The 27,395-nt window shown below is 44.8% G+C and overlaps 1 protein-coding gene across 1 annotated transcript in view; it reads left to right on the top strand.

The window, feature by feature from the left end:
* Window positions 1–1,673: 1,673 nt before the first annotated feature.
* cntn3b (contactin 3b) overlaps window positions 1,674–27,395 on the top strand; it is a gene marked incomplete at both ends in the record, with an annotated part of 270,445 nt that continues 244,723 nt past the window's right edge. The window contains one exon of the mRNA XM_084315768.1: window positions 1,674–1,728. Within this exon, the coding sequence (XP_084171894.1) occupies window positions 1,674–1,728 (55 nt within the window). The remainder of the gene's footprint in view (window positions 1,729–27,395) is intronic.

The following is a 27,395-nucleotide window of genomic DNA, read 5'->3' as shown; positions in this document are numbered from 1 at the left end:
TTACCGACTGAGTGGATGCTAGTGGGGATGTGAGTCTAATCATACTATTCCAGTGGCTCTCAACATGCAGCCCAGGGTTTGGCATAATGACCAAAGTGAGGACATCTGAGGAAAAGATAAAAGGCAGGAAAAAAACAACAACACATTCACGATATCGTTGACTAAAAGTTAACAACATGAGAGAATAATGAGTGACTTTCTATTTGACTATATATTTGACTTCCTCCACTGTTATCCCAACTAGTGTTGTCACAATACCAAAATGTTCACGAGTATCACAATACCGGTTCTAAAATGATACCACAATAATCTTTGCACACATCTATTTTAGTCGCTAATGGAGTGAAACACTTGCACTGTGGAGTCCTGCTTTAGGCAGAATCACGAACAGACAATGTAGAAAATACCTTGGTGTGTGTTCAGCTGACACTGTTAACACGCCCACTACGCAAAGCATGCACTCTCTCTCACACTCACACACACATACACTGGTCCGGTCACACATATATTCAACTCATAGGAAATAGGGCATCAGGCTATTATTCTAAAAGTATATATATAAAAATTAAAAAAGTAGAGTATTGGACCATTTTTAACAGCTGGGTTTCACAATACCTTTCTAGTATTGGTGTATCGTGCAACCATAATTCCAACTGCCATGTAGTTATGGAATCATATATCCAACAACAAAGATCTTCTCCATTGGGGGCCCCAGCAACAAGGTTTTTATCAAATCAAATCAAATCAAACACGTTAATGTCCCCATGGTCCAGACACGTCTTCTTTAAACAAGTCAAGAAGAAACATCACAATAAATCAAGAACAAAACAAAAAAAACATAAAATCCAAAATAAAATTTAAAATAAATTAATTAATGCAACACTCCCAGACATACCCCACGCGAAGGTAAGGAAAAACTCACTAAAAACCTAGCAATAGGAAAAAAGCACCACAGTCAATGTGGAGGGGAGAAACCTTAGAAGGGCCGTTCAAGGGGGGATCAAATAGGCGTCCCCTGCCTAACGTGTCTTCATCCTGGCTGAGAACCACTGACTGCACTACACAATCCAGCGAGCCTCGGCAGCGGTCTACTTGGTATTCAAGGCCAGGTCCAGAGTTCGCCTTAGCGTGTAGCAGGCGTTGCATCTCCTTAACCGACAAGTTTCGGTATGAAGTTTGCGGCAGAGCCTTAACCATCTACTGTAGTAGTACAGTGTCTGGAGTGTCTATTAATAGATGGATCGAGCGGGGGAGAAAAGTATCTTTCGAGGTCAATCACTCCCCGCCCTCACTTCTCTGAAGTAGCAGAATTGAGCTTGTTATGCAAGGGGGCGAAGTAAAATGCATAGTAGAGGGAAACGTACCCGTTTAACGATACTTCTGCTTGTTCATCACACTGAGCCTCTGAAGTTTTACCCTGCGGTTTTGTCTCTTATCTCCCAAGTTATACTGCTTCAAGATGTGCCTTGTTTTCACTCCGGTACAAAGTGATGAATGCAACCTGGCGATACCGTAATCATGTTTGTGTTGTTTGAAATACTTGCTATATTTGGCTGAAAATGCCCTTATTTTAATTATATCTATAATTACTTTCCCCCTCAGATTAAGGATTCTTGAATTCACGGGAGAGCGTTCCATTCACAAGAAATTGGATTTGCCCTTGGCAACCCAAGATGATGTTACTATGGAAACGAATTGTGCTGCTATCAATCATTGGATGCCTCGCAGGTAAGATGTTTTACTACATATTTTATTTGAGATGAGCGGTGTTTGCTGTCATTATATATGCGTGTTGAATAATTTATTTAAATAACTTTGGTTGATTCATATTGTATATTAATCCCAGAGCGACATTAGTGTTAGTCTCACATTTGCAATCCTCCGTGGCAAGGGGTTCTGAAATAGATACCAGACATACCAGACTATTTCCATTTCTCCAAGACGAAGGTCATGTTTTCTTTTTTATTACTGTTTCATAACTGGAAACCAGTTTCCATCTAAAATATTGACTCTCATCTGCCGTTGAGGAAGTGAAGTAATCAAATCTGCTCTCGTAGCTAACCTAGGTAATGTTACCCTACAGTACCAATGAGGTTACATTGATTAAGATGCAGTTTTCTTTTTTTTAATGCACCTACTTTACAGCGATGTCCTTCAGCAGTCCCCAGAGCAGCCTCCTGCATTCTCTGTCATCTCCGTCTGGGATTCTCTTCAGTTTATGACATGTCAGAGATCATTATCAGAATCCCTGGAATGGAACTGGCTCTGCATTTTTCCACAATCTACTTGCCACTGTACACCTTGTACTGCCCTTGCGGCCACCCGGGAACCCGGAGCAATGAAATTCCGACTTTTCCGATGGAATGTCGACTCTCTGCGAAATGACATTGCAAATCCCAAACATATGTTATTCAGATTGGTTCATATGGGTAATTCACTGACGTTTCTCGAGGGAGGACATCTCTGGCGAAGAAAGAAGAAGAACTTACAGGACAACATGACAGTGTTTTTGCCTCGTGGGGCCTTCTGTTCTCGCTAGTTTTATTCACCCTTGAGGTATTCGGTAGCCATTTTGTGTATATTAGTCAACAACTTCTTCGTTTATCTGAAAATGACAACTGACAAAAATCACCCCCAATTTCATGGAAATAACATTGTAATCTCCTTTTTTTTACATTCACATTTACATTTTTTCTTTTAGCTGAGGCTTTACACTAATAAATTGCTCAGACTGTTACACCGGTGTTATAGATAACATTCAGCCACTAACTGTTGCACTAGAGCACCAGCATAATTTATCCAATTAGGTGCATTCCACATGGGGAAATGGGAAATATGGGGGGGGGGGGGGGGGGGCATGCATAACAAAATTACATGCATGCAACAACATTAATTTTGGACCTGCAAATTCTTTTTTAAATGAGGAATTCATTTTTGGAGGAAAAGCAATACTTTAATTCTGCACCTTCTGTGGATGTATTATTAAAAAACAAACAAAAAACAAACATGTTATCTATAGCACCTTTATGTAACACAGCATCAAGAGAGGAGAAAGAGAATGCAGTAAATAAAAAATCAAGACACTTTATTATGGCACGATGGAGCTGTCGTTCAGAAAAAATCACACATCTGAGGTGATCATGGTATTTCAATCAATTTTAGTAGAGGGATGGGCTCAGTGGATCAATATTTTAAGTGATTGAGATGGACATTATGTCAAGCATTGATCATAATGATTGTTAGGCCATTTCTTCTCTAAAAGGTTATTGTACAATAAAGCATTGGCTTATATAGGAACTTCGGTCAATTTTATCCCTGATTTTAACACTCTACAGTACACAGTAGTACAAGGCTAATTAAAGAGGACATATTATGCTTTTTATATTTCTCCCTTACCCTTAGCATGTTATATAGCTGGAGGTGCATGTAGAACATCTGCAGAGTTACAAAATACAAAGTCCACTCCAAAGAGAGTTATTATCTTAGACAGAAAACAATGGGCCTCATTCATGAAGCGATATAAGAACAGATTTTGTTCTTAACTAGCATTTCTTCTTATTTTGTTCTTACCTGGGATTCAGCAATGTTTTCTTATTTTTGATTTTCTCTTAGGCATGACCACATTCTTGCCATGACAACATCCCCTCCAAATTCCTCAGAGACGCAGCAGCCGCCATCACCCCAGTCATCACACACATAATAAAGCTCTCCATAAAACAGGGACACGTCCCCAAGGACTTCAAAATTGCGAGAGTAACACGCCTGCACAAAAAAGGCAGTAAATTAGACCCAGGCAACTACCGCCCTGTTTCTATCCTTACCTCCACCTCGAAAGTCATGGAAAAAATTGTATACAAACAGGTCGAAAAATACCTTGCGGAAAATACTGCGGCATGGTCATGCTGGACCTACAAAAGGCCTTCGACACTGTCAATCACACCATTCTGATTGACAAGCTAAAAGCAATTGGTTTTGATAGTCTATCAGTGAGCTGGATGCAATCCTACCTGGAGGGGAGAGAGCAGATGGTGGAGGTAAACGGTACCCTACCCCCCCCCCTCACAGTAAGCTGTGGTGTTCCACAAGGAAGCATACTAGGTCCGCTACTGTTCCTAATTTATGCAAATGACATGTCGTCAGCTTGTGACTGCAACTTGTTCCTGTTTGCGGACGACTCAGCCCTGCTGGACTCTGACAAGAACAAGTTACAGGTTGAAAAAACCCTCAGCTCAGAACTAGGCAAAATCTGCATATGGCTCGCTGATAACAAACTATCATTACACATGGGCAAAACAGAGTCCATTCTCTTCGGTTCAAATAACAAACTCAGCAAGACCGACGGCTTCTCAGTTACAGTGGGTGACAATATTGTCACAAGGAAAGAAGATATTACCTACCTGGGTTCCATCCTAGAGGCAAATCTTTCCTGTGACAAAATGGCATCCAATGTAATAAAAAAAGTCAACCAACAAACTCGATTCTTGTACCGGATCTCCTCACTGGTAAACAAGAATACCCTGAAGACTCTGGCAGGAGCACTCATTCAAGGGTACTACGACTATGCTTGCACCTCATGGTACCAAAGCACCTCAAAGGCGCTAAAAACAAAATTACAAACATCTCAAAACAAACTGGTGGGGGGGGGGGCATGCATAACAAAATTACATGCATGCAACAACATTCATTTTGGACCTGCAAATTCTTTTTTAAATGAGGAATTCATTTTTGGAGGAAAAGCAATACTTTAATTCTGCACCTTCTGTGGATGTATTATTAAAAAACAAACAAAAAACAAACATGTTATCTATAGCACCTTTATGTAACACAGCATCAAGAGAGGAGAAAGAGAATGCAGTAAATAAAAAAATCAAGACACTTTATTATGGCACGATGGAGCTGTCGTTCAGGAAATCACACATCTGAGGTGATCATGGTATTTCAATCAATTTTAGTAGAGGGATGGGCTCAGTGGATCAGTATTTTAAGTGATTGAGATGGACATTATGTCAAGCATTGATCATAATGATTGTTAGGCCATTTCTTCTCTAAAAGGTTATTGTACAATAAAGCATTGGCTTATATAGGAACTTCGGTCAATTTTATCCCTGATTTTAACACTCTCTACAGTACACAGTAGTACAAGGCTAATTAAAGAGGCCATATTATGCTTTTTATATTTCTCCCTTACCCTTAGCATGTTATATAGCTGGAGGTGCATGTAGAACATCTGCAGTTACAAAATACAAAGTCCACTCCAAAGAGAGTTATTATCTTAGACATAAAACAATGGGCCTCATTCATGAAGCGATATAAGAACAGATTTTGTTCTTAACTAGCATTTCTTCTTATTTTGTTCTTACCTGGGATTCAGCAATGTTTTCTTATTTTTGATTTTCTCTTAGGCAAGACCACATTCTTGCCATGACAACATCCCCTCCAAATTCCTCAGAGACGCAGCAGCCGCCATCACCCCAGTCATCACACACATAATAAAGCTCTCCATAAAACAGGGACACGTCCCCAAGGACTTCAAAATTGCGAGAGTAACACCCCTGCACAAAAAAGGCAGTAAATTAGACCCAGGCAACTACCGCCCTGTTTCTATCCTTACCTCCACCTCGAAAGTCATGGAAAAAATTGTATACAAACAGGTCGAAAAATACCTTGCGGAAAATACTGCGGCATGGTCATGCTGGACCTACAAAAGGCCTTCGACACTGTCAATCACACCATTCTGATTGACAAGCTAAAAGCAATTGGTTTTGATAATCTATCAGTGAGCTGGATGCAATCCTACCTGGAGGGGAGAGAGCAGATGGTGGAGGTAAACGGTACCCTATCCCCCCCCCCCCCCCCCCCTCACAGTAAGCTGTGGTGTTCCACAAGGAAGCATACTAGGTCCGATACTGTTCCTAATTTATGCAAATGACATGTCGTCAGCTTGTGACTGCAACTTGTTCCTGTTTGCGGATGACTCAGCCCTGCTGGACTCTGACAAGAACAAGTTACAGGTTGAAAAAACCCTCAGCTCAGAACTAGGCAAAATCTGCATATGGCTCGCTGATAACAAACTATCATTACACATGGGCAAAACAGAGTCCATTCTCTTCGGTTCAAATAACAAACTCAGCAAGACCGACGGCTTCTCAGTTACAGTGGGTGACAATATTGTCACAAGGAAAGAAGATATTACCTACCTGGGTTCCATCCTAGAGGCAAATCTTTCCTGTGACAAAATGGCATCCAATGTAATAAAAAAAGTCAACCAACAAACTCGATTCTTGTACCGGATCTCCTCACTGGTAAACAAGAATACCCTGAAGACTCTGGCAGGAGCACTCATTCAAGGGTACTACGACTATGCTTGCACCTCATGGTACCAAAGCACCTCAAACGCGCTAAAAACAAAATTACAAACATCTCAAAACAAACTGGTGGGGGGGGGGGGGGGGGGGGGGGGGGGGGGGCATGCATAACAAAATTACATGCATGCAACAACATTCATTTTGGACCTGCAAATTCTTTTTTAAATGAGGAATTCATTTTTGGAGGAAAAGCAATACTTTAATTCTGCACCTTCTGTGGATGTATTATTAAAAAACAAACAAAAAACAAACATGTTATCTATAGCACCTTTATGTAACACAGCATCAAGAGAGGAGAAAGAGAATGCAGTAAATAAAAAATCAAGACACTTTATTATGGCACGATGGAGCTGTCGTTCAGGAAATCACACATCTGAGGTGATCATGGTATTTCAATCAATTTTAGTAGAGGGATGGGCTCAGTGGATCAGTATTTTAAGTGATTGAGATGGACATTATGTCAAGCATGTCAAGCACAGTCTCTGGAGCGTAACAGTAAGAAGCATTTTGTATGAAAGTATCCTGTACTTCTGTATGACAACTATTAAAGAACTTGAACTTAATGATTGTTAGGCCATTTCTTCTCTAAAAGGTTATTGTACAATAAAGCATTGGCTTATATAGGAACTTCGGTCAATTTTATCCCTGATTTTAACACTCTCTACAGTACACAGTAGTACAAGGCTAATTAAAGAGGCCATATTATGCTTTTTATATTTCTCCCTTACCCTTAGCATGTTATATAGCTGGAGGTGCATGTAGAACATCTGCAGAGTTACAAAATACAAAGTCCACTCCAAAGAGAGTTATTATCTTAGACATAAAACAATGGGCCTCATTCATGAAGCGATATAAGAACAGATTTTGTTCTTAACTAGCATTTCTTCTTATTTTGTTCTTACCTGGGATTCAGCAATGTTTTCTTATTTTTGATTTTCTCTTAGGCAAGACCACATTCCTGCCATGACAACATCCCCTCCAAATTCCTCAGAGACGCAGCAGCCGCCATCACCCCAGTCATCACACACATAATAAAGCTCTCCATAAAACAGGGACACGTCCCCAAGGACTTCAAAATTGCGAGAGTAACACCCCTGCACAAAAAAGGCAGTAAATTAGACCCAGGCAACTACCGCCCTGTTTCTATCCTTACCTCCACCTCGAAAGTCATGGAAAAAATTGTATACGAACAGGTCGAAAAATACCTTGCGGAAAATACTGCGGCATGGTCATGCTGGACCTACAAAAGGCCTTCGACACTGTCAATCACACCATTCTGATTGACAAGCTAAAAGCAATTGGTTTTGATAGTCTATCAGTGAGCTGGATGCAATCCTACCTGGAGGGGAGAGAGCAGATGGTGGAGGTAAACGGTACCCTATCCCCCCCCCCCCCTCACAGTAAGCTGTGGTGTTCCACAAGGAAGCATACTAGGTCCGCTACTGTTCCTAATTTATGCAAATGACATGTCGTCAGCTTGTGACTGCAACTTGTTCCTGTTTGCGGACGACTCAGCCCTACTGGTCTCTGACAAGAACAAGTTACAGGTTGAAAAAACCCTCAGCTCAGAACTAGGCAAAATCTGCATATGGCTCGCTGATAACAAACTATCATTACACATGGGCAAAACAGAGTCCATTCTCTTCGGTTCAAATAACAAACTCAGCAAGACCGACGGCTTCTCAGTTACAGTGGGTGACAATATTGTCACAAGGAAAGAAGATATTACCTACCTGGGTTCCATCCTAGAGGCAAATGTTTCCTGTGACAAAATGGCATCCAATGTAATAAAAAAAGTCAACCAACAAACTCGATTCTTGTACCGGATCTCCTCACTGGTAAACAAGAATACCCTGAAGACTCTGGCAGGAGCACTCATTCAAGGGTACTACGACTATGCTTGCACCTCATGGTACCAAAGCACCTCTGAACTGGCGCTGCTGTGATGGCTGCCTTTCTGATCGCTCCGACGAGACTGTGCTTTATTTTGTTAATTTTTATAGTATTAGGAGTTTTATTTGCACCAACTGTTGGTGCATTATATGTGTATGACCGTCAGTCAATCATTGACATTGGATTAAGAAAAACTTACCGTTTGGATTGCTCTCTGGATCGGATCGCTGAACAGCAGAAATGGCCCACCGAGATCCTTTGTTATGCCGGCCACGGACAAGAAAAAAAGCTGCCGCGAAGACGAGGAAAGAGAGCCGGGGTCCGGAACAGACTGAGGTCCAAACGACACAGAACCACATTGCCCAGCATATTGTTGGCCAATGTGCAATCGATAGGAAACAAATTGGACGACATCAGAGCAAGGATCCAATTCCAGAGGGACATTCGGGATTGTAACGTCCTCTGCTTCACAGAAACTTGGCTGAGTCCAGATGTCCCGAATCATGCAATAGAACCGGCAGATCACTTCTTCGTTCTACGAAAAGACCGGACGGCATTAGAGTCACTAAAGAAGAAAGGAGGCGGCATCGCCTTCATGATAAACAAGGAGTGGTGCGATTTAGGCAACACAAAGGAAATGTCTAACCACTGTTCCCCAGACCTGGAGTTTATCACGATAAAATGTCGACCCTTCTTCCTCCCAAGAGAGTTAACGTCCATCATCCTCATCGGAGTGTACATTCCACCACACGCGAACACTGAGGTCGCACTTTCAAAACTTCACGACGAGGTAAACAAACTCCAGGCAGCTAACGTTGACGCGGCCATTTTGGTCTTGGGGGATTTCAACAGCGCGCGTCTTAAAAAGGTGCTGCCGAATTTCTATCAGCATGTGACCTGTCCCACCAGAGGCGAGAACATATTAGACCATGTATACTCGCAATTTAAGAATGGGTACAAGTCACAGGCTCTTAGTCCATTCGGTAAAAGCGATCACGCTGCAATTTTTCTTTTGCCTAAGTACAAACAGTGTCTCAAGCGAACGCCGGTGGTCTCGCGAGAGGTTAAACGTTGGACCGTGACGTCAGTAGAGTCACTCCAAGCAGTGCTGGGAAGCACAGAATGGAGTGTACTCCGTGATAACACAGCCAATATTAACGAATACACCGAAACGGTGATTGACTATGTCTGTACTCAGGTAGAAGTAATAATCCCCACCACCAAAATTAATATCTACCCAAACCAAAAGCCCTGGGTAGACAAATCCGTCCGTGAGGCTCTGAAAGTGCGCACATCAGCATACAACACCGGGCTGGTGACAGGCAACATGGAAGAACACAAGATGGCAAGATACAACGTCAGGAGAGCAGTAATAGAGGCAAAACGGCGTTACAGGGATAAAGTTGAACTTCAGTTTGAACAGGCTGACTCTAGAGGCATGTGGCAGGGCCTCAGAACAATGACAGACTACAAAGGAACCCCCCTCAAACTGAACAGTGACATCTCCTTAGCAAATGATCTCAACTCCTTCTATGCGAGGTTTGAGGCTGTGAATAACAACACCAGCCTACAAACCACGGCAATGGGGGGGGGGGGGTCTGCTGATGGAGACTCAGTGTTCAGGGTAACAGAGCATGAGGTGAGACGGATCTTTAAAAAAGTGGATATCAGGAAGGCAGCAGGACCGGACGGCATCCCCGGCCGCGTCCTAAAAGTCTGTGCCGACCAACTGGCCCCGGTATTCACTGACATCTTCAACCTGTCCTTGGAACAGGCCGTCATCCCCACCTGTCTGAAGAAGTCCACCATCATCCCTGTACCCAAAAAATCTACGCCCGCTTGCCTCAACGACTACCGCCCTGTAGCCCTCACCTCCATAGCCATGAAGTGCTTTGAGAAGCTAGTGAAGGGCTACATCTGTTCCTCCCTCCCCATCAACCTGGACCCTCTGCAATTTGCATATCGCCCCAACAGGTCCACGGAGGACGCCATAGCCCATGTGCTGCACACAGCAGCATCACATCTGGACAAGAGGAAGGGGAACTATGTGAGAATGCTGTTCATCGACTACAGCTCAGCATTCAATACCATAGTCCCCTCCAAACTCATAGCCAAGCTCAGGGACCTGGGCTTGAACTATGACCTGTGCCAGTGGGTCCTGGACTTCCTGACGGGCAGACCCCAGGTGGTAAGAGCCGGCAACTGCACCTCCTCATCCATCACGCTCAACATAGGGGCCCCCCAGGGCTGTGTTCTGAGCCCCCTCCTCTACTCCCTGTACACACATGACTGCGTAGCACAGCGGAACAACAACACCATCATCAAATTTGCTGATGACACAGTAGTGGTGGGCCTGATCTCTGCCAACGACGAAAGGGCCTACCTGGAAGAGGTAGAGAACCTGTCACAGTGGTGTCAGGAGAACTGCCTCTCCCTGAACGTCAGCAAAACAAAAGAGATGATTGTGGACTTCAGGAGGTCGGGGGTCAAGGACTACAGCCCCCTCAGCATCGACGGGGCACCAGTTGAGAGAGTGAACAGTTTCAAGTACCTCGGAGCCCACATATCCGAGGACTTGACATGGACCACACACATTGACAGTGTTGTGAAGAAGGCACGACAACGCCTCTACTTCCTCAGGCGCCTAAGGAAGTTCCAAGTCAGTCAGAAGATCCTTAGGAACTTCTACTCATGTACAATAGAGAGCATCCTGACCGGCAACATCACCTCCTGGTTTGGGAATAGCACTGCACAAGACCGTAGCAGACTACAAAGAGTGACACGTTCAGCCGAACGCACAATTAGAGGGGGGCTTCCCACCCTCCAGAACATTTACAACAAGCGGTGCAAGGGGAAGGCTAAGAGAATTATTAAGGACTCGAGCCACCCGAACAACTGCCTCTTTGAACTGCTGCCGTCAGGCAAGCGATACCGGAGTCTTATGGCGAGCACAGAAAGACTCAGAAGGAGCTTCTATCCCCAGGCCATCAGGCTGCTAAACGAACAATAATCGCTAAACGAACAATAATCACTATGCAACAACCATCAAATGCACACAGCACACACACCCACACGCACACACACACTCACTCAAACAAACAACACACTGCAGCACCCACTCTCCACACTTTAGATCACACAAACACACTTACACTTTATATTTATTGATAAAGGATTTGCACTACAACTCGTACACCTACTGTGAATTGTACCTAAACTGCACCTTGTCCATTTATGCCTTGCACTATATAGTATTGTATATTAGTACACTGCACAGTATTGTATATTGTATGGTAACTACGTCTACGAACATTGTACATATGTCTAAACTGAACACTGTGACCTCTTTTTTTTTTCTTCTAATTTTTACTATGTTTTTATTTCATACTTATCTTGTCATGCACAGTCTCTGGAGCGCAACAGTAAGAAGCATTTTGTACAAAAGTATTCTGTACTTCTGTATGACAACTATTAAAGAAACTTGAAACTTGAACAAAGGCGCTAAAAACTAAATTACAAACATCTCAAAACAAACTGGTCAGACTACTGCTTGACCTTACTCCTAGAACCCACCTCACCCCTGCCCACTTTGACAACCTAGGATGGCTTAGAGTAGACGACAGAGTACAGCAACTTGCAATGGGCCTGGTCTACAAGATACACGACACAACCAAGGTACCCATGTACATGTCAAAATACTTCCCAAAGGTCAGTGAATACCACGATCACAACACCAGAGGGAGCTCCACAAATCATGTTAAACCCAGATTCGGCTCAAACAAGGGACTAAACACGTTTCGCAATTATGCCACATCAATGTGGAACGTCCTACCCAAAGCTGTAAAGGAATGTGAATCACTACCCACTTTCAAAAACACTCTCAAAAAACACCTACGGGAGACTGCAATTCGAAACTGGCCCCTGTAAATGTCCTAACACAACCCCCTCCAATGTACAGTAAAAATTACCAAGTATGGTCTTGTCAATATTCCAATGTACAGTTTTGCTTGTACAGTTGTACAGTGTCCCCCACCCACCCCTCCTATACCCAACCCCCCCCCCACTCCTACCCATACCCCCCCCCCCCCACCCACCCATCCACCTCCAATGTACAGTACCCCCCCCCACCTACCCAACCTCCTCCAATGTACAGTTTCTACGTCAAATGTATATACTTTTTCTCTGGACTCTTTTTGTATCACAAACAGTACTGTATTTGCAAATCTGGTATGTCATAAATGTATAGATGTAGCAGTACTGTCTATCTGTATGTCATATATGTCATATATGTTACGATGAATTGAAAATGGGGGACCCTGATGTAAACAAGACGAAAGTTTCTCTGGTCTGCATCCCCTTAACAATTGTATGTATTGAGCTGTACTGTACTGTACCCATTCTGCAATCTGTTAATAAAGTTTTCAATCAATCAATCAATCAATCAATTCTAAGAGTGGTTGAGAGCACTCTTACCCAGATAAGAAACTCTTACCCAGATGAGAAACATTTTAAAAAGCCTACCATTCATAATAATAATAATAATAATTGTAACTGAGGGGTACAATTCCCTGACTGTATTGATAAGTATGGTATCATTAAACCACTACCGCTTTATGTACTTTAATTACTGGCCATACAGTACACGATATATGAATATGATGAACACTTCCCACAATGAAATCGGTTCCACACAAAGGTATAATCAAGTATTTAATGGAGCAAAAGGTACATAATATACTTTACATTATTCTTTGAATGCACTTGTAAGGCAAAGGAATGTGCGTAGGCAAATCAACAATGAATGTCCATTCTCTGGTTACGCAGGAGGTAATTATACAACCTGAATCTTAGGGAATTATATCTATGGTACACTAGTAATATAGCGGGAGATACTGGAAGGGTTCCCCCTGGTTGTAAGCCAGCAGGGGTAGAAGATCTGTCGGTAGTAGAGAGTCTGGTCAACGATGACTAAGGAGACTCCAGGTACAGGAGCCAGTGCAATAGCCTCTTGATCCACAGACGAATACAGCTGTTCTCCGTAGACTGTAGCTCCACAGTGAAGAAAGCTAGTCGGCCTCCAACACGTGCAGGCGTCGGCGATTATCCGCTCCATAAATCACAGGACCAAAGCAAATATATTCCAGCCGCAAAGGGCTATGTAGTCCAGTGTACATGTCCATACGGTTCTCGTCTAGGTCTCCTCGGGTGAAAGCGCCATGTGGTCAGCCCAGCCTGGATAAGAACTCTAGCTAATACGAGGAAGCGTTGGAGATGCTGGTCACTGTAGAACTTTAGCCGCACGATACACTATACACAAATAGACTATTATTGACTTAATAGAAATATGTCGCACTCGACGGTATAGCGCCAAACTCTGACAATTCAGTTATTAATTCGCACGCGGTCTCAATGCTCTATTCTGGGGCCAAACAGGCCATACTTCACCGCACGTTGTATCGTGGGTGAGGCTTCAACTTATTGGGTAACATACTAAGGGTAAGTGCTTCTGTATTCACCTGCGCCGTATTTATACGCACGGTGAACAAACTAGTGCCAATCTCATATCTGTCGCGTATCCCTGGGCAAGGCCGGGCATGTCCAGACACGTCTTGACGGTGACTTTGAACCTGACTCCGGAGGCCGGTCCCTGGCGCCGGTGGACCGCTGTCCAATAGGAGAATGAAATATTATGGTCTGTAGTAGGCTAAAGGGATATTCCGTGTATATGTACAAGGAATATACAAGGGATATCAAACGATATACAAATACTATGCAATATATATCAATAAATAAATATATATATTCGGTTTAATCTGATCCTTTGTAACAATAATAATACATCAGATTTATATAGCACTTTTCCTAATGCTCAAAGACACTTTACAAAACAAACAAACAATACAATACAATACAGTTTTAGTAGATACAATAAAAAAAAATATATAAAAAGGTGAGAGAGGAAGGAGTTCATCGGTTGAAAGCAAACCATTGGTCAATTGCCCCCAAATACCCCCAAATACGACTTTATAAACCCAGAACTTTTCAATAATTCAATAATTATAATTGCATGCATTCTGCTTCTGAAATGGATTATATATTGCTGTTAGAACAGTTAGATGCTGGCTGCCCAGGCCGTACGCATAGAACGCATATTTACAACCTCTCCTCTCCTCCCCACTCTCCTCTCCTCTCTTCTATTCTCTGCTCCACACCTACAAGTTCTGAGCGCACTCTGGGTTTTAGCCACAGGGACCTTTCAGAGAGAGATGACAGGTGACAGATCTGGTATTTCCCAACCTACTGCACAATTGCAGGGCTGTACAGTGCGACGAGGGCATCGCATATTGCGCCAGAATTGAGCCTGTGCGAGTAGAGGAAAATATTTGGGGGCACTCTTGCGAGTACTGATTTCAACCCTTTCAATCGCTTTTCACAATTTTTTTTTCGAGGAATTTAAACGTTGCGAACTAATCTTACTGCCCGTTTTCTATATCTCTCCCCCCTCGGTCTCTCTCCTCTGCCAGAGGAGCGCGGCTGTTAGTTACACACTAAAACGCTCACACTCACACATGCATACGGGTACTTGAGAGGTTATATCCGTGCTGAAGCAGAGCAGAACTCATCATAGCGGAGAAAACGAAACGTTTGAAAAAAGCATGCATAGCGCGACCTGTGTAACATTAAGTTACACTGCTATCGTTAGATAGCGCAAGTCGAGACCCGTGTAACGTTACGTAACTTGTGTTCCGCGGGGAAAGACCGTTCATCACTGCATACAACTTGGTTTAATCCAAATATCCATTCAGAAACGTTGTATTATGAAATAATTCTGGGATGTCTGTCTGACTATTTCCCTATGCCTTGTTTGGTGCGAGTTCTGTTGACACGCCCACTACGCAAAGTGTGCACGCGCACGCACACATTTAGAATCTTTATTTATGTCCACATAAAGACAATGTTTAAAGGACACAAATACACACACACACACACACACACACACACACACACACACACACACACACACCCTCCGGTCATGCATCCACTCAACTCATGGAAAATACAGCATCAGGCTATTGTTTTAAAAGTATCTACTAATAAAATGGAGTATTGCACCGTTTTTAACAGCTGAGTATTGGGTGGGACATTCTGATTTAAGAACTTTCTAAATAAGTCCCCAAATAGTTCATTTATCTGACTGCTTGTATTAATTGATCAAAAAGTAGCCGCATGTGCAGTAATATAGTTATATAAAATAATAATAAAGCAATGTCGATTCTGTTCTTAATAAAAAAAGAATGTCTTGCAAAATAATAAAAAATAACCGATAAGGGCGCCCCAGTGGCACACCGCATACTGCGATGCAGACCTACGCGATGGACCCGGGTTCGCCTCCCGCTCCCGGACGGATTTATCGCATGACCTCCCACACATCTTCTCCCGTTCTCCCTCTCTTCTGTCGGTCCTGTGACCATGATAAGCTGTAAAAATGCAACAAAAAAAAGAAAATAATCTTTAAAAAGAACCGATAAGAGTATCGATAAAGTACCAAACCGTTAAGCAGTATCGATAAGAGTAGTAGTATCGATAAAATCCTAACGATACCCATCCCTAATGAACACTGGGTCTCATTCCCGAATATTTTCCAAAGAGTTCTCTTGGAAGACTTATCTTGGAACCGACTGAGACAGAATCGACGACAAGTTCACTCTGAGTCCCCAACGTGTGGGGAAGATGTCTTTTTTTAGACTTTTTTTTAGACAGGTACGAAAGAATATAAGAAACATAATAAGAGAGTATTGGTGAATGAGGCCCAATGTTCCTTAACTGCTAGAAATCCCTAGTTTCTTGCTAGAATGCCTAGTTTTTAGTCCAGCCTTTTCTTCCATTAATATCTACGTTACTCTGTAACACAATAGTTTACTCTTAGCATATATGTAATTTGATGTTTATTATTGTTCACAAAAAAACATGTTATGGACTCCTGACTAACTTATCATTGTTTGTCAAGATGGTGGCTCGCTTGTTAATTATTCTCGTTCTCTTTTTCGTTCTCTTTTTATCTTTTACTAAAATATGTTTTAGGCAAGAAATAATACATACTGTACAATTACTGGATCTGAGCTGCAATGCCTAGTTTTACAGTTTGATGTGCATTTCGTGAACCAGGAAGTACAGCAACACAGATAGATAGATAGATAGATAGATAGATAGATAGATAGATAGATAGATAGATAGATAGATAGATAGATAGATAGATAGATAGATAGATAGATAGATAGATAGATGGATGGATGGATGGATGGATGGATGGATGGATGGATGGATGGATGGATGGATGGATGGATGGATGGATGGATGGATGGATGGATGGATGGATGGATGGATGGATGGATGGATGGATGGATGGATGGATGGATGGATGGATGGATGGATGGATGGATGGATGGATGGATGGATGGATGGATGGATGGATGGATGGATGGATGGATAGGATACTTTATTAATCCCCTTGGGGAAATTTGGTGATTGAGCCTGACCTCTGAATGACACAGCCTGTCCAGCTATAACTAGGGGCTTTTTGACCATAACAACATGCAAATGTTTGGAAATAGAAAATGAAAATATTAAACAGGGAAATACCCATAATATGGGCTCTTTAATTTCTCCATTTTCTGAAAGATACATTTTTTTCTCCAGTCATGCTTGTTCCCTATTAGTATTGCATGGTAAGCTGTAGCTGTTACATAATGCCTTTGTCAAATGAGAATCTGGAAGCTGAAGGCCAGAAAAGTAATTAAACTAGGATAATAAGCCAGAGGTGATGCATATGCAAATAAGGTCAACAGCAGATATTAACACTTGCAAATGATATACTTATTTCTTAGCTCTCTACTACGCCTCCACACAACAACAAATGCACTTGTTTCTACCCCGCCAAGACCATTTGAAGCGTTTAGACAAATCATTTTGTCCACTTGTAATTCATGATATATGATGCCTCATCTGAATGTACATAACCTCTGCTGTCTTTTAACTGTGATTACACACAATACTGCTACTTGATGCTTCAGATAAGGAGATTTGAAAACATCACTTGTCTGGAAAACCTAAAACCAATTTATATGGTTCTTTGTTGGAAGGATTCGGTTATATATCGCATAGCTCCGCTCTGCGTCTACTGCAATACTCTTCTATATCATTATTATTACTGAATAAATGTTCACATGCACTGCCTGGCCACACCCCCATCCGCTCCTCTACATAAGCAGGGGTGTGGCCATACTAACAGCTCCTTCTTTAGTTTTCACCACGGCAAGTGCCTGCATGTACCACACTTTGAGATTGCTGAAATATTGAAGAAAGGAATAGGAGCTACGATGAATGAGCTACGTTGACATTATATCTTTGTTTTCTCTCTCACTATTTTCGAGGAAATACAGTGATAATGTCTTCGCCACTGGGGTGTCTAGAAGATGATGATCATTCTGACCTCCACCGGCATTTTCATATTAGGGGCTCGCATCGCTGGCCTAATCCCCACCTGCATTCCTCCAAGCTGCAGCTGGACAGGTATTATCTCCGCTGCTGCAGTTGGACTTTGCTTGAGAGGCGCTCGGCTGTTGTGAGAGCTAGCTGCCTCTCCGGGTGAGTGATGGTTTTGATATGCGAGCGCCAGTTGTGTTGCTATTAGTGGTCTGCAAGGGCCTTGAAATTAAGCCTGTGCCCAGCCCGAGCCCATGACGTTCAGGCCCTGCCCGACAATAAGCCCGACTGTAATGCAACATTGAAGCCCTAGCCCGAATGAAAACCAGATTTTTTTTTAATTTAGACTTAAATTTAATTTTTTTTTTAATTTTTTTTAAATATTCGAAACACGGTTTTATATGAACATAATAAATAAACAAAAACGAAAATGTCCAATAGGTCTGCCTAAATAACAGATAGGCGCATATCGCGCTGAAAACTAACAAGCATTATATTATAGCCAAATATACATTTTTGTTTTAGATATTCGAAACACTGTTTATATATTAACTTAATAAATAAACAAAAACGAAAATCACTATACAAACAAACAGAAAACTGAAATCAGATTTCGATCAGAGCAACATTTATATTATATAATGAAAACACAACAGAACAGGGCAGCGGCGACCCACACTAGCAAATAATAATAATCAGACTCACCACTTCGCTGTTGATGTCAGCAGCGCGTTGAACAACGTTAACAAAACTTCACCAACCGGCTACATACATCCAAGAACAAATTAAAATGTTAGCCAACTGGCTATATTCCAACTTCAAAACAACCAATTCCACTTCGGTCCGGTTCATTTGTTCATCATCCACCTGAGGGCTTTATCACTGTTCTACTCCCCTCGAGTTCTCCCTGCGGGCTGCGGTAATTACATCCAAATGTTTCCAAAAATGCAGCTTTCCAGACGCATTGGGAACTTTCAAAAGCTCTCCCTTTCCCTAATTCCATATCTGTTAACTTATCCATCACGACTCAGAGAGACACGAGTCTCTGACTCTCTGATCTGTGATGACAGCTGGCGTGAAACTGAAACAGAAACTTAAGGTTATCCTATAACCCTAGTTATATGAGTATAGCGAGCGTGGAATAAAAAAAAAGAAGAAAGAGGGCGCTGCCCGGCCCGGCCGAGCCCGAATTATTTATTTAAAAACAAAGCCCTACCCAGCCCGAACCCGTCGGGTCGGGTAGGGCCCCGTCAGGCTCGGGCAGGGTTGCAGTGCACTAGTTGCTATGGGGGGAATGGCTACACGACTTATGAAAGCCGGCTCCAGGCTGGTACCCTTTTTGCTGCCTCTTAGCGGCGTGGAGAGGGTTCTGGTTTGACGTCAAACGCTACATGAGCTCCTCATCGGGAGCTCTATTTGCCTGGGACTGTGTACGAATCTGCGGTTCAAACCCCCGGATCTCTGGACGAACGGATACTCTCTGTCACCGTGCGAGGCCCCACCTTTCAAGGTGAAAGTTACCCAGCGCGAGGGAAGTGGGTTTGGTGTTTTCGTTATAAGAATTCCTCCACACTCTAGTCGGCTGCAGCCCATGAGGGAATTGTGCCGGCACCGCTGTGTCTGTTAATCACCGTTCTGAAGACTGTGTTGACTTCTTTCCTCTTCTCTCTTCGGATGAGGAGAGGGACAGACAGCGGCTGTCTGAAGTGTTGGCCTATATTGTGTTCTCTCGTTGTACAGTTTCGGTGATAGCTGCTTGGCTTGCGTTCTAGCTGGGTTGTGCTACCTGTTAGCCAGTTAGCTGTTAGCTGCGACACTAGCTCTGTATGCTCGCTCCGCTGGGAACGTTAGCCTGATGCTACCAGTTAACCGGGAGTTAGCTGTTAGCTTATGCTTCACCGTTGAACATTAGCCGTGAGAATAGCAGGCCATAACACTCTGACTACGACATCATCTTTGACAGAGGATGTAGTTGGCCCTGCACCATGATCGGCTGTTGGAGGGGGGCGTCTTAGCTTCTTTTGCTCCGCCAGCGAGGACCTTCGTCAACGTGGAGACCAGTGTGGCGGTCCTCTCAGCCTGCGTTCATTGGTGCAGGTAAGGGTCCTTTGGACACTTAACGCCTCTTCCTTCCTTCCCTTCTGAATGTTTTGTAATAACCAAAACGTATGTTGCTTCACTACATTTGGGGATGCGACATGTGTTGTGTGTGAATTGTCTTGATCGCTAGTATAGCTTTCTCTCTACCTAGAAAACGGTGTTGTTTTTTACGTGAGTAAAAATGAACTGGTTTTGTTGTATGATGAGAAGTTGTGTGTTCATGTAACGTTAGGCAATGTAGTTGAGCTCACAACTGGCTGGGTTAATAACCCTGCAAAGCTATGCATAGTGGCATGTGATCGAGGGGTGAGTCCCTCTCTCAGCTTGTGATGACAATAAACAGGTGGCGTGTTCACATATTAACAGGGCTGTACCTGTTCAACCGAGTCGTATCAGGGGTAAGGTGGTGAGGGCTACTCCCCCCGGTTTTCCCCTGCCCCCCCCCCCCCCCCCCCCCCTCAAACATGATTTTGTTTACAATATATTGTTTTACTATGTTTGTGGGGATACGGTGTAACCCCTCAGCTTCTGCTGGGGTTGTGCTCCTGCTTAGAGAAGCATTTTTTTTCTAGAAAAGATTGTTTGGTCGCTGTCATGTGGACTTAGCAAGGCCTGTGGCCAGTACTTAATCGAGGACTTGTGTCTTCTCTCGTTATGAAAAACGGCGTTCCTCTTACGGTAGTGAGAGTGTACTTTTGCCTTTTTTGTTGTGATGGACTGGGGATGGCAGCGTGATTAGGGCATGGGACTGGTTCTGGTCGCGCCGGACCAGGTCAGTTAACCCGTTGTCCGCCAGGGCGCAGATCTGCTGTTCTGGTACCCTGACAGACTTGTGCTTTTTTCGGGGGGAAAAATGCCGGGTCGGCCCGGGCGTTGCAGGGTTTGACGTTATGGAGATGTTCGTGGTTGTGTTACTACGTGTTATCCCTCACTGTTGCTTGGTCCATGTTGTGTTGTACCTTGCGCTGTGCTGAGGGAGCCTGGTCCTTCTCCATTATTTTTCGCCCCTCTCTTCTCCTGCTTAGGCAGGGCTGGGAGGGGGCTGTTGAGGTGGTTCTTGTAGAACTCCTCTGGCATCCCTGTGTACGTCCCGGTCCGCCGGGCCCGGGTTCGAAATTGTTTTCGTCGACCCGTTGGCCTGGGTTAACCCCTTTTTGAAAACTGAAACACTTGTACTGCGGTATAGCCAGTGTATACCCGCAGTTTTGTTTTGGAGTTTTTTTTGGGGGGTTATAGGAACAACTGCCTCATGTTAGAACCAAGGAAGTGGTTGGTTCCCTGGTGTGTTGGTAGTGCAGTCAACTCTCGGGGTAGGCCGGGTTTGGCCCTGTCTACCTGTGAGTGTGCCCCCGCACCTTTCATGACGTCTGCCAATCATGTCAGCCTTCTCTGCCTCGGCCCCTCTAGAGAATCGAGTTTTTTTTGTGGAGGCTGCGACATGGTGCACAACATGCCAGCATACGCCCCTTCCGCCGGGGTGCTGTTTCAGCAGACCCCTTTGGCGCCTGTCTAGTCCGCAGTGCTCCAGGCTCAGGTCGAGTGGCCTGTTGCCTGGATTGAGGGATCGACCTCTTTTGGGGGTCGTCTCCCCGGTGCGCTGCCTGCTCCCGCTGTGGGTGTAGCCTCTTGAGTGCTTCGGGGCGGCGTGCTGTAGGGGGGAAGGGCCTGCTCTTGGATGGGCCCTGTCCGAATACGCTGGCGATGTGGGGGGTGGTGTCACTAGTGACCGTCTGGTGGGGTCTTGATGCTGCGGCGTCGTTGGCCTCTCCAGGCCCCCTTTTCCGGGGGGGTCCAGTCCCTTCCTGGGTCTGGGTCCTCCTTCGCGCTCCGCTGCTACGGCCTTGCCACAGGGTTGGGCTTTTGATCTTGACCCCGTGATATTAGGGGTTGTAACGGGGGTTTTTGTTCCTTCCGTCCGTTCCCTAGTGGCATGTGGGTTGCGAGTTTGTGTAGTCGTGGGTAAGTCCCACGGTCTGCTCACCCTGTGCGTTTGAGTTGCTAAACTCCTCTTCGCACAGTCGGATCCGATACCCTCCCATCCTCCGCTAGGGGGGTCCGGGGGCTCGGGTCCTCCCCGGTTCTGATGGTTGTGGGGGGCCTCAGCGGGTACATTTGTCGAGCTTCCGCTCTGCTCAGCTCCTGTATTGCAGTAGACGCAGAGCGGAGCTATGCGATATATAACGTACGGTTATGTATATAACCATAGTTATATGGGCATAGTGACGCTCTGCGTCGGACTCACTGAGGACCCCGTGGTCTTGCCTTTGTGGTGAAAGACTTGGGAAGGAGCTGTTAGTATGGCCACACCCCTGCTTATGTAGAGGAGCGGATGGGGGTGTGGCCAGGCAGATGAGGTATGTAAAGGTGCATGTGAAAATTTATTCAGTGCTAATACTGATATGGAAGAGTATTGCAGTAGACACAGAGCGTCACTATGCTCATATAACTATGGTTATATACATAACCGTACGTTATGCAATTGATAGCCACATGATTGAAGCTTATCTGTGGGGGTACCTTTTTTTTGTGACCTGCAACAGGGCAGTTTTAAAACAGAGACAGTGGACAGACTTGTCTTTATTGCCTGCAACTTAAAGTAATGGCTTTGCTTGTCCAAATGACAATACTGACCAAATTGAGATTTATTTTTCTCTTGTCCATTTATTTTGTTTGCTTTCTAATTTAAAATACAGTTTGATACCGTCTGTACACAGTAGGCTATGTGTGCTAGCAGAACTAGACTCCAGTCACGAGTCACGGTGCACATGTGCGGTGGTTTGTCCACCAAAAAAGCGCCAAAAGATCGAAAATAAACGAGCAGAGCCAGAACTGTTCTGTATCGTATAGCTCTCGCTCGGCGTCACTTTCTGCACTGTCCTCGCACACGTGCACACGCACTGAATAAAGACCACAATGTACCTTTAATCCCAATATTTGTCTGACCACACCCCTATCAGCTTACCCATATAAGCAGGGGTGGGGCCACCCACTCGCCTCCTTCTCGCTTTCACCACAAGGAAGTGCCTCGGTAGATCCCCACACTTGAAGTGATGTGATGGTAGGAGAAGAGTTGGAAAGCAAGGATACGTTGACATCATATCTTTATTTTCTCTCTCACTATTTTCGAGAAAATACGGCGATATTGTCTTCGTACTGGAGTGTCTGGAAGATGATGATCATTCTAAAAATCCTCCACCGGTTTTCGTATTGGGAGTTCGCGCCGCTACATGCTTTTCCAACTGCAGTCCTTGCTGTGTGTTGGTTGCGGTAAAGACACAGCTGGGCTGTAGGACGCGCCGCTGTTGTGAGAAGCGGTGGGTTCCAGGTTTGGTGAGTTATGTTTTGCTGGCAGGCTCCACTTGTCTGTTAGTGCTATGGGGGCTAATTGACAATGTTTATGAAAACCGGCCCGAGGCTAGGGTCCTTTGTTCAGCCTCTTAGGCGACAGAAGACCTTGGTCTGAAGCCCATTATAGTTTTAACTAGTGGGCCGCGACCATTAACACTGGTGATCCCTGTGTTTTCTGGACGAGTGGATATCTCTCTGTCACCGTGTAGCCCCTTCTTTCATATCCAAATGAGAGTATTCCTTCACGAGGAGATATGGGCATAGATGTTCGATAGCGGAAGATCTGTGTTCAAGTCAGCTACACAGTAGGGGTGGACGGTATGGTCTAAAATTTATATCACAGTATAATTTGAAGCATAGACGGTAACGGTATATATCACGGTATCAGTGTTTCCGTTAGAATACTTTTTTTTGCCTGATAGGCAGGCTATATAAAGAATGACATCCTCAAGGCATGTAGATTTATAATATTTTAACTTAAAACTAGGCTACTTTTGCGTATAAAGTCATTATTTTCCAAATAAAATAAGTCCCGAGTCCGTGCTGCTCCCATTGCAAACAGCCGGGCTGGATGCTGGATTTTGCTAGAAGCATATGTAGCTGCAGAGCCGCAGAGCCATCGGTGCTTTCAGGTCTGGTCACAGCTTTCAGCCGTTGGGTGGGGGGGCGCTGTTGAGCGGACCTGACCTGAAAGCGCCGCTGGCTCTGCGGCTCTGCAGCTGCATGCTATTCGCAAATCCACTTCTGCAGCCGTCCTCCCGGCTCCCGCTGCAGCCGTCGTTATCATAACACTACACGCATATCATAATGTTTACAGCAAACTGTAGTTGATCACCAGGTATGTTTTATTAACGTAGAATAATTCATATAAGAAAAACTATAGGGACATCTCTTACCTTTCTCCACTGGTTAAAAATGCCAGGAACTGAAATTGAAACTTGCTGTGCGCCGCGGTGATATGTGTTTATTATGAAATGACAATTGCGTGTTGACACGCCCACTGCGCTGTGGTTACATGACGTCATTGCTATTTTAGAGCTGCTCTACCGGTTACACGGTATAGTCAAAATCCATACCGTAGAGCAAATAAATACCGTTTATACCGTATACCGTTTATACCGTCCACCCCTACTACACAGGCCAGTTGGGTATTGTGCTGGCTCCGTCGGGTGTTGGTAAAATCACTGTTGTAAAACTGTGTTAACATCTTGTTTCTCTTTTCTCTTAAAAAGTGAGGAGGGTTTCAGAACGGCGGCCTGTCTGGGTGAGTGTTATATCATTGTGTACAAGTTCAGGTGATAGCTGCTTAGCTTACGGTTAGCCAGTCAGCTGTTAGCTGCGGCGTTAGCCTGCTGTGATCACTGCGTGACCTACCTAGGTTGGGCCTACTGTTAGCCAGTCAGCTGTTAGCTGCGGCGCTAGCCTGCTGTGATCACTAGGAAACATTAGCTTGCTGCTATCGGCCAAGGCCCAGCGCGGGGTGGCTCCGGTTCCTCGCGTGCCGCCGCAAGCTCCCCTCTGGTTGCGTGCGCCGTTCGCTCGGCGTCTCGCGGTCAGGGGCAGTAGCGACCGACGGTTGGAGCGGCCGTTAGCTTAATGCTACTCTGTTGAACGTGCTTTGATTATAACATGTTTTAAACACTCTTGACTACGACGTCATCTTTGACAGAGGATGTTCGTCGAACCTGCCCTGGGCCAGGACGGCAAAGCCTGCGTCAACAAAGGGGACCGTAGCGACGGGTTGGAGCGGCGACGCTGCCCAGATCGAACAACACAGGACGGCTGTGTTTTCTACGGTGTCTTGAGACTGCACTTCGTTGATCTACGCTCCGGGTAGGCCAGGTCTGACCAGACCTTGTACACTTCTTCTGGCTTTCCCTTCAAAATGTTTTGTAAATAACGATGTTTTCCAAAAACGAGTGTTACTGCACTACATTTAGGATACGACGCGAGTTGTGTGTGAATTGTCTTGTCACTAGGTATTTAGCTTCTCCGTGCAAATCGGGTTGTTGTTTCAGATGTGAAAATGATCTGGTTTGTTGTGTTGAGAAACATCATGTGTGTTTATATGTACCGTGTACTCACAACTAAGGGGGTTAACTAACCTATAAAGCTATGCTTAGTGACAAATGAGTAAAGAATATTCTTTTCTCAGCCTGTAATGACAATAAACAGTGTGTTCACATATTAACAGGTTTTCCTGTTTAACTGGCCGTATTAAGGGTAAAGTAGGAGGATTGTGTTTCCCCCCGGTTCCCTGGGGACTTCTTCATCCTCCTATCAGAGTGGACATGTTGTTGCACTACATTGTGTCACTGTGTGGTAGGGATACGATGTAACCCTTAGCTTGATTGCTGAGGTTGTGCTAAATCTGCTGGAGTAACTTTATTTTCCTAAAAGAAAAGATTGTTGGTCGCTTTCGTGTGTGCTTAGCAAGGCCTGTGGCCGATTCTAATCGAGAATTATGTATTCTCTCATTATGAAAAACGGCGTTCCTCTGTAGAGTGTTTTTGCCATTTTTTATAGGTGATGATGGGTTGTGTGTCATGTGACCTACAACTGGGTTGGACTGGCCACAGAAGCACATGTGTAAGTTTGGACCGGGGCTCTTAGAGAGCCCTCTCTATTCTGTGTTTTTTCCTTAGTAAAAATCAGATAGCAGGTTAGCTCATGCGCTGTGTGAAGTTGTCAGACGCTTCATAGAGCTGACTATGACTGTGTCATACTCTCTTTTTGTCATTACATCGTATCATGGGTGTGGGGTCGTAAAGGGGTGAACTGGTAACCTTTCCTCTCCCCCTTTTTTCTGTTGGTCAGGGGTACACCCCCTGTCCTTCAAGGTTCCTGTCACGTTGCGGTCCCGCACGTTACGGGGTGAGGGGGGGGGGGGAGAATCATGGTCCCACGGCCTGGAATATTGGGCGTGTGCACCGCAGAAATTCCCCCGCCATAGAGTACGTCACCGTGCACGTCTCTGTTGGTAGGACTTCCGTGTGCTGTTCAGGTCCATGTGATGGATCTGTTTCGGGGGGTGGTCAGGGCTCCTCCTCACCAAGCTCCTATTCGGGCCTTCTGTGAGTTGGGACTCCTCCTTCCATGTGAGGGAGCCTCCTTCAGAGTACAGAGCCTCCTCCTCAGATTGTCAAGGTGAGTGGACCCTCTAGAAGGAGTCCTACTCTATTGTGTATGTATTCAATTCAATTCGATTATTGAGTGTGTATGGGTTCAGTGCCTCCTCCCCGGAGAGCCCTAAATCCAATTTTTTACATGGCTCAAGGTGCAATATATTCTTTTCAATCTGTACAGCTCGCGTGGGAAGTCTCTCTGGGGATTCCCGTCTCCTTCCTATGGGAGGGTGGTGGGATGTAAAAATGTGAAACATTTTTACCCCCGCCTGTGTAGACTGGGATACATACTGTTGGTGCTTCCTTCTTTTCTACTAAAAAGAGTTGGAGTTAGGAAGTGTCACACCCCTCTTGTCGTTCCCCATGGCGCCTTGGGGATTCAATGACAGGTCTAAATAGCCTGTTCATTGATGTGGGTGTGTCCCGACGCACGTATAGTGCTAGCTCGGGGTGTTCTGTAAACAGGCGACTGACTGGCACGCCTTGGTTGCTTGAGGTTAAAACGGCATTTTTTATAAAGCAACTGGGATGGAGGTTTTTCCTCTTCTGACGACCAAATCCAACGACCTGGTTTTTGTCATCGACGGATTCTCGTTCATGTCTGGGGGATGATGACGGAATGGATCTGAACATATGTAGAGGGGTCTCACGCCCTGGGGGTGGGCCACCGGGCGCGGTTCGCCCGAACGTCTGGGTGGCGCCTTTTTTTCATGTTTAAGATCAACACGCATATCTGCCCCTTCTCCTGGAGTAGGCATGTCGGCGTGGTTAGGGCACGGGACTGGTTCTGGTCACGCTGGTCCGGATCAGTTGAACCCGTTGTCCGCCGGGGATGCAGATCTGCTGTTCTGGTACCCTGAGGGACTTGGGCTTTTTTCAGGGGGAAAAATGCCAGGTTGGTCCGGGTGTCACAGGGTTAAGCACTATGGAGACCCTGGTTGGGTACGTTTTTTACTCAGCACTGTCATAATGGCTTACGGCCATGCCAACCTGTACACGCTCGATCTCGTCAGATCACGGCCGCTACACAGGTTGGTCCTGGTTAGTACTTGGTTGGGAGACCGCCTGGGAATACCAAGTA

Source organism: Notolepis coatsorum (assembly GCF_963971535.1).
Source record: "Notolepis coatsorum genome assembly, chromosome: 6".
In the NCBI taxonomy this organism is placed as follows: Eukaryota; Metazoa; Chordata; class Actinopteri; order Aulopiformes; family Paralepididae; genus Notolepis; species Notolepis coatsorum.
Note: the sequence above shows the minus strand (reverse complement) of the source record. Positions and strands in the feature narration are given on the sequence as shown.